The 8,646-nt window shown below is 47.9% G+C and overlaps 1 protein-coding gene across 2 annotated transcripts; it reads right to left on the minus strand.

Annotated features, from left to right (window-relative positions):
- Positions 1-5,882: 5,882 nt before the first annotated feature.
- Positions 5,883-8,175, minus strand: LOC136549656 (transcription factor bHLH74-like). 2 transcript variants are annotated; one of them, XM_066541043.1, is made up of 10 exons: positions 7,893-8,175; positions 7,629-7,800; positions 7,441-7,535; positions 7,195-7,341; positions 7,042-7,107; positions 6,881-6,949; positions 6,720-6,782; positions 6,471-6,641; positions 6,322-6,391; positions 5,883-6,206 (listed from the first exon to the last, which is right to left on the minus strand). In XM_066541043.1, exons 1-10 carry the CDS (start codon positions 7,893-7,895, stop codon positions 6,187-6,189), a joined length of 876 nt encoding a protein of 291 aa, XP_066397140.1. In that variant the 5' UTR covers positions 7,896-8,175; the 3' UTR covers positions 5,883-6,186. The 2 variants fall into 2 exon arrangements, with proteins under 2 accessions (XP_066397140.1, XP_066397135.1); XM_066541038.1 differs by having other exon boundaries at positions 7,195-7,535.
- Positions 8,176-8,646: the final 471 nt, after the last annotated feature.

Raw genomic sequence — 8,646 nt, forward strand, 5'->3', positions numbered from 1 at the left:
TTGAGAGGTTCGGGCTTTCCATCAAGGGTCTCTCTAGGCTTCAGCTGCAGCACCCAATCAAGGTGACTCTAAACCTCGTCGTTCGGTAGCTCTTCCGATGATGCACGGTCAGGGTCCGTTGGGCCATTGTACTTCCACATCAGCCGCATCCTCTCTGCCATCGGAGTGACCCGACAGTGGAAGAGGGTATGGAACACCCACACCCCATCAAGGCCGCGCTGCATGAGCTTCTAGAGCTCTGCCTCAATAATCTCCACCTTCGCTTCTACTAGCTAGCGGGGCCCCATGACCAGCTCTCCAGCTTCTTCAGCCTCCCACCGGTGAAAGGCGGGAATGGTGCCTCCGTTAGGTTCCTAATGTAGAACCATTCCCCATGCCATCCCCGATTGGAATCGCAGGGGGTATACATGGGGTATGAGCCCGACATGCTCGGTTTCTTCTACAGCGTGAAGCCACCCACCGGTGCGATCAAGAGTGGCTTCCCCTCTGACAAAGCTCACCCAAAGAACATCCATCGGAAAAGTCCACGTGCGGGTCCATCCCAAAGAAGGCCTCGTACACGATGATGAATCCAGCGATATGTAGCACCCTAGTCGGATTGAGGTGATGTAGCTCTAGACCCCACTCATTGAGGAGCCTGCATAGGAACCAGTGTGTGGGATATCCTAACCCACGCTCATGGAAGGTGAGGAAGGAGACAACCTCATCGGCCTGAGTTTGCGGGAAATCCTCCCTCCCAGGAGCCCTCCAGTGCGCCACCTCCTTCGGCGGTAGAAACCCCTTCTCGGCGAAAGCATCAAGCACCGACTCCCTCATGATGGATGACCTCTAGCTCGACATTGCACTCTAGGTTCGCAAATGGATCTATGAGTTTTCTCCTCTCCCTCGCTCTCCCCTTTTCTCTCCTAGGAACCACCACGGCACTCAAACGCTCTCGGCAAGAAGGAAGATGAGAAGAGGTGGCAGATGAGGAATAGGCGAAGGAACATAACATAAGCCCTCTCAATTCCCCTACTTAAAGAAAGAGGCACAACAGGTGCAATGATTGGGGAAAGGCGAAACGACAGGGGTGAAAATCCCTCTCCCATCCCCCATTCAATGCAGATAGGATACAATGGGATGCACCCTAATCGATGGGATGCACCCTACCCAATGGAACGGTGCCTAGTCAGACAGGACGTAGTCTGGGTATGGCCCACCACTACCACATGCCGGGCGCAAGAAATAAGGCGCCACTACGCGCAGGCGGCCCTCCGCCTTCCTAGGCAGGACTTGGAAAAGCCCAATGATGGGATCTCTGCTAGAAGAGACCAACGGGCTTCCTGAGTTGATCGGACGGCTCAAGAGAATGCTGAGAGATAGGTAAGGAGCAGAGGGACGTCCCATGTGGGTCATGCCGACTCTATCACGAATGACAAGCATGGATCCCGGTCGGACATATCTGATAGGAGCTCCTCAAAACCCGTCACTCCAAAACATCAAGGTAACATTGCCAACACCTACTATTTCTTTATATGAGCATTGATTCATCCATGTACACATTCATTCATTCCATACATCCAAAGCATTGCATATGTAGTTAAATGCATCACAACACTCCGTGTTGCGTCACGAAGTAGTAGTTGCCTCATTCAACATGAGCAACGACCAACTAGGGTTCGAAGGCTGGCCCGCAAAGGGCTCGAGGCTGCCTCATGTCAAATAGAGTCACGGGAGAAAACGTAGTTGGGCCCCAAGCGGCCCTCGCCTAGTCTGCCCCAAAGCAGACAGGGTCATCTTGACCTTCTCGTTCGATCCTAACCTCGCCAAATCCACAGAATCTCCATCAAGGGGAGGCCAGCGGGCCACCCGAGTCGATCTTCGGAATGACCTAGGTATCTGTCGGGTTGCAGGTTAAGGAGCAGTGGAGTGCCACTTGAGGGCTATGCCGACCCCATCACGAACAATGGACCCGAACTTCACCCCAACATACCCATTAGCGAGCTCACCGAGTGTGTCACTCGAGCCATCGAGGCAAGCGATGTTAGCTCAGCCCCTCCGGTTGTGAGAAACCACGGATGAGGTAACGCACAAAAACTCAACCGACCCCTACCAAGCCCAACGGGGTTCAGGGGCTCAAGACGCCCAATGCCTTGGCCATGCCTAGATCCGCGACTCTGACTCGCTCGATCCCTCGGCGCACCTAACGCCTCGACGACACGTCCGACACCTAGATTCACAGCTCCGACTCACCCGATCCCTTAGCACGCCCAACACCTGGATCTATGACTTCAACTCACCCGATCCCACGATGCGCCCGACGCCTGGGTCCGTGAGTCCGTCTCATTCGATCCCCTAGTGCGCTCGACGCCCCGGTAAACAAAACTCCGTCTCACCCAGTCCCTCAGTCGCGACCAAAACGCCTGGGACCACGCTCCTGGAAATGATGGAACTGGAAAAGGGAGGCTACACCCACCAAAACAACACATACTCACGCCCGCTGACAAAACCCCTAGACGATTCTGCCTGAATCACCCAGGGGCTCGGGGGCTACACCTGCTGATGAAACAAAAACTTCCTCCGCTGGCAACACAAAAACCCCCCAGACGATTCTACCCGAATCACCCGGAGGCTACACCCACGGGTGCGCTCACACGCACCTACCGTTAAGACAAAAATCTCCCAAACAATTCTATCCGAATCATCTGGGGGCTCGGGGGCTCCTGTTGGGTTTATAAACCCGGGGTCTCTCATGGACCGGCTTCCCTACAAAAGCTCAACCCAGCAGACGACATTGCGAACGACACGCAACTTCTAGGCCGGCCCAAAAACCTAACAAACAGGACAGAAGGGCGAACCGGCCTCCGACCGAAAGGCCTGGCCAAAGAGGAACGACGTCCGCTTCCGACTCTGGCCCTCCTTTCTGACCGGAAGGCATCGCTTCTGACTCCGACCCACCTCTCCGACCGAAAGGCCTGGCCAAAACACCGCTTCCTACTCTGGCCCGCCTCTTCCATCGAGGATACACCTAACCTCTGCTTACAGCTCTTCTCCAACTGCCACAGTTGTAGCTGACTGGGACCAACCGACCAGGGACGCCCACTCGGTAAGGACCAGAAAACGGGCGGAGCAAGTAAAGCAGGACGCTCAAAAGTCAACAACAATACCGAGGACCGTACCCTGCACACCTGCAGGATAGTACCAACAGGTATGTCAGAATCCAAGTAGTGTTGTGGCCGCCGATATTTGCCCTACAGTGTTGTGGGTGCCCGCAAAACTCCCATACCGGATGAGCACATTAAAACCCCTTGCATACCTCTAGGCATCAATAGTATGACAGGCACCGACGTCTGCCATACCAGAAGAAGACGACGCAACCTCCCACATGCATCTAACATTAACAGTGTTATGGGCGCCTACAATCATCTTGTACCCGACGGTGTGGGCAACAAGACTTAGCATACGTACACTCTATCTCTCTCACTTGTAAGACCATCCCCTTCATCTATAAAAGGGGATGCGCTCTCTCCCAACAGATAGCTCTATCAGTTTACTCACACACAACAACAGAACCACTAGATTCAAACACTCAAGCACACGCTCGAACACTTAGCGCATAGCGGAGCTCCCGTAACTCTCGGCCCTTTAGTCCGGAGTGCGACCGGGCCACTTGCACCCCCCCCCCCCCCCCATCTTTCTTCCTTCTATTTGTAACCCCACAGCAAACTTCGAGCACCTGGGCTCAGGAATAAAGTCACTGACCGACTCAAACTGAACATAGGGCACGTTGCCTGAATCAATATAAACCCTGTGTCATTGAGTGTTAGGCCACATCCGATCACAACGTACGACAAAACTACAAATATTTACGTGTTGGTCACTTTCTGCACCGACAATGGTTCGAGTACAAATAGAAAACATGTTCTAGGTATTATTAGTTTTAATTTATGGAATTCAAATAGAAGAGGAGAAATAGTCACAATAAGAAATACAGAAATATCTCACACAATTGACATCAGTTTAATTAATATGTATATTTGTCTAGGATACCGCTATCTATACAGTAACAAAGCCAGAAGTTTTTCGAGCTACGGATGATCCTCACTACAAAAAATATTTAATGCTTCCTCAGTTCCGACCAATCTGCATAATATATATATTCGATGTAGTTTTTACATCATATATACATGGCCCCGTTCGCTTGTCTTAAAATCCAGCTTGTTCGACTTCTTTTTTCAGTTGGAACAGTGTTTTTTCTCACAACAATTCAGCCAGAATAGTGTTTTGTTTTTCAGCCAAGCTCCAGGTCAACTCGATCGGCACGGGTGTTCCTTAGCATCATTTGGTGTGGCTCAGCATGACTTGATGTCTCATAGTACCACTTAGTGTCACTTAGGTACCACATAGGACCATGAATCATTGAAATAAGTGGATACACAAAATCTGTTAAGATGTTGCATTGGTGTATTAGGTTGTGTATTGTGTTGGAGTAATAGGGGACACATCCAGGGTCTATGACTGTCCCTGACACAATATATTCATTAGTTGTCATCGTTCAAGTTAGGGTTTGAGGTTTTGCTTAGAATTATCTTTTATTGGACAATTTGTCGTTCATCGGATTGTGGAACCGTGACTTCTGAGTTTAATCTATATTAGCAATATTTCAAATTGTGTTCTTTATTGTTCTTGCTTGTGCTATTCGATTTATATTAGCCTTCATGGCAAGGTTAATCAGACGATGCATGGTTAATATGTAGAGGAGGCGTGGTGTTGCGATTGCAGGATTTGAGTCTTTGTAATCCAAAGCCAGATTGTGTATGTCAAGTTTTCATCAAATCCAGTTACCTCCACCTGAAGATCGAGCATCCCATTCCCGTCAATTAAGTTGACACAAAGTTAAAATGACCTGTTTTCTTTTTGAGTGATTAATGAACACAAGTTACTGTTAGGCATGTTACTTTATTTAGTCACGATATCTGCCGCAATGATTATCTTGGCCTCGGTTATGAATTCTATGTATTGATTGCAAAGGATATTTTTTGAAGTTTAAGGATTCTACGGAACTCAACTTTGTTGGCCAATGTTTTTTTTATTTAACCAATTTAACTTCATTGTCACGGCAAGTTGAACTCACGACAGGGAGTTGCTAGCCTTTTTTTAACAAAAGCAGGACCTCTGCCGCTCAATTAAGACGAAAAAAATATTATGTTCAAGAAGGCTAGCCTGACGAGATACCAAACAAGCCACTTAGGGGCTAATCACCCACGTGACACGGCCGAGCACAATTGCACAAACACGACACACTGTCATAGGTCATCGTTACCAAGCATAGAAGCAATGCTGCCAACGGCTCCGACTTCCCATGGCAGGCCACCCCTACTGCCCCACCGACGGGGCCGAAGCAAACGGCCGCAACCGGTTATCGTTGCCAAGCTCAAACCCCACGAAGAGCAGCTCCGACTTCCAGACACGAACCTGCACCTCGCCATCAACGGTTCGAAGCTGCAACGATCATCCAAATGCAACGCCTTCAGCAAGGAAGGGGCGACGGTAATTTTTGCCGTCGCACGTCCAAAGTGGACCGGGTTTTTACCCTTGGATGACAGTACTAGAGGGGGAAACGCGACGCCCCCAACAAGGAAGCGGCGTCCACCGGCGTTACCGGCCAAGGCTTTCGCCCAAGAACCCTCTAACACGAACGTCGGGCCAAGAGCCGGACTCCTGCCAGCCATCACCGCCTTCGCCGTTGTCCTGCCACCCCCACTGAAGCCCCTTCAGAGTTGCTACGCTGCAACTACTAAAATGAACATAGTTCTCTCCTGAGTCCGGACTCGGCAATTTATATTTGGGGATACAAGTAGTTATAGAGCTCTACCAGCTATTACAACCAAATAATCAGGTGGAACCACACGCCACCAAAGCACTAACTCAGTTGTGTCAGGAATTCCAGACGATCATTGTACATTATTTTCTCCACCAGATCACAAAAATTTCACCGAACTCCTTTGATTAGTTATTAGTTATTAGTTATTATAACTGTACATATGACGGGTGGACACCAGAATTCCTCTCCAAAGACCAAAGTTAACTAGCTCATCCCAAGAGAAGCCGTGCCACCATTGCAACTTGAAAAGGCACACCAGTAGCAACCCAACAGACTAACGTGTCAAGATTTTCAGAGTTGTTCACCATTAAACTGCCGACTTGTCACTCCACTTTCATCGAATCTGCAATGTCAAAATGGATCTTGAGAAATCTCACAAAATTGAGCACAGCTGCAGGAGAAATGCAAAACATAGCAATGAATGAGAAGCTGAAAAGGCACGAAAAATTCTATGCTACCAGCAATGGTATCTGAAGCGAAAGCATTTGGAGCAATGCTGCGAAGTTCCTCGTTCCAGATAACTCCTCTCTGCCATGGTAGAAAGTAGAAACTACTAGTAATCGCATAGGAAAGCATTTGAAGCTGTTCAAGGACGTCGAATGCAAACCTGAGGAAATGCAGATAACTGGGCGTTCCTTGTCACATGAACATTTGCTGGATTAGGGATGATCCTGTGTGAGAAACCTTCTTCAGATGCTCTGTACAGATTAAGATGCACATTGCTCGCTTGCAGGTTGTATCCTGGAAAAGCAGAGCTGGCATCTTGCGTGCAAAGGATCTGTAGTGACAAGGATTGAGGAAAGATCAATCTAAAGGCATTTTCTTCGTCAACCCGAGTTGAGCTTTGCAATCTTACATCTTGCAGGTCGAGGTCACAGTTGAGCTCTGGGCTCATCGCTGAGAGTTTCATCGAAAGGAACTGAACAATCCAACACAAACATGAAAATGAAGATTCAGCCATTGGCCTAGAGAAACCATTGAGTAAACCTCCAAATCATAGGTTTTCAATACACTAACCTCAACCTGCCGCTGCAGAGATTGCACATAGTTTATGATCTCATCAAGCATCATGGCCTTGCCTGTAATCTGCCTTGTCATAGGAAACATGTCCCTATTGGTTAGAACACACCATAACCACATCAGTATGAGCATAAGCATCTGCTTGATGTCATTCATACCTTGTTGCAACCCGGGACAAGGTCTTGAAGAAGCTTCATCCTTTCATTTATCTTTTCCCTTCGAAACTGCATTTCGAATGGGCATGCTACTGTAAGCAAGAGACCTGGGCATTGCAGGAGCATTGACTATGTTGCTCAAGAGATAAAAAATACTCTTTCTGCAAGGCTGTGGCTGTTGGTGGCTTGACCACGCTTTGCCCGGACATGCACGTAGTCCTCTCTCTTGGCTCCAGCATCACCCGCCTTCTCATCAGCGCACTCCATGCTGACTTCTCGCTGCAACAATGCACTGGCTTCATCCTGCAGTAATACATTTACAAGTACAGTAGAATGAAATAGAGGGAATGAGATATGGCGCAACCAATGAGACAAAGGAATCATAGCTTCTAGCTTCCTTACTAGAGAATGTAGTGATGAACTGTCCTCTCCAGAACCTTTCCTTTTGCCATCCTTTAAACACTTCCCTGTGTTCATATTTCTACTTGGTTGAGCATCTGGGAAGAGTTGGAATGTGGAATGTTATAAGTCAGAAGCTTCACAGATTAACAGCTATTGTTGCTAAGAAAATGAATTGAGAATAACTATACCTCCAGTCGAATTGTACAGCTGAACCCCCTCTTGCATGCCTACATTGTTCACTGGAAAGACGATAGGCTCATCAAAATTCATGGTATGGTCTAGTGAAGCAAGCAGATTAGTTCTGATTGCGAAGCACTGCTCTTCCTCTCTGTCAGGGTCGGTGCGTGGAGGGGAATACATCTGCCAAAGAATCAATGATTGATCTTGTCACATTGCAAACCGAAGTGGCTGAACGGACATATATAGATCTTGCCATGAACGTATGTACTCACCATCCTGCTCTGATACTTGAACTCAGTGCGATGTTGCAATCATTTTTGGGAATGACTAGTGATCTTCTAACTTGCCAGGTCTGCCAACTGAAGGAGCTTTACTTAAAGGGTGGAGTAGATCGGGAGCTGGACACAGTCAATTCCTTGCAAGGCTCAACAAGGAACAACTAACCCGTGCAGCCTTACATAAAGATTGTCCAAAGTGAAAAGGCTAACTAAGCCTGGTGCAATAGACAAACGCAAGGGCAAAAGCGGAAACCGATTCCTGGAATAGACTTGCTGGTACTAGTACTACTAACAACCATGCACCAGCTGGATCACATCCAGAGGTCAGAATAAAGAGTGTTCTGGGTGAAGATCGATTGCAGTAGGTGCTGCAAAACTGAAGACCTAGCAACCAACCCAAGGATCAGATGCTAATGCCATCCAGTGTATGTATGGGCCAGCCCAGAATAAGGTTAATTATTAGGCAATCAACCGGGCCCATTTGAGTTTAAACCCTCTGAAACATTGCCTCTATTAAAGTTCTGTCCTCCAGATTTTTTTACCAACCCAACTCATGAGCGTAAAGTTTGAGAAAGTACTCAATTTACTTGCTGAAGGATATAAAGAACTCTTCAAGAATTTACTTGAAGCATGGACTAGTTCTAGTATAAGAAGGTGAAATGGATTCCACAATTCGGCATAATTGCATAGATGCTGAATGCAAATTCGAGCTAATATAGTTACTAGTGGTTGGACACCAATAAGAACT

The sequence above is a fragment of the Miscanthus floridulus genome, chromosome 1, assembly GCF_019320115.1.
Source record: "Miscanthus floridulus cultivar M001 chromosome 1, ASM1932011v1, whole genome shotgun sequence".
NCBI lineage: Eukaryota > Viridiplantae > Streptophyta > Magnoliopsida > Poales > Poaceae > Miscanthus > Miscanthus floridulus.

Bases quoted from the DNA above. Each gene is read 5' to 3' on its own strand.
- LOC136549656 (XM_066541038.1), bottom strand. The intron at 6,642-6,719 runs GTAAGATTGCAA...TTGTCACTACAG, and splicing joins GTGACCTCGACCTGCAAGAT to ATCCTTTGCACGCAAGATGC. The intron at 6,207-6,321 runs GTAGCATAGAAT...TTGACATTGCAG, and splicing joins CGCTTCAGATACCATTGCTG to ATTCGATGAAAGTGGAGTGA.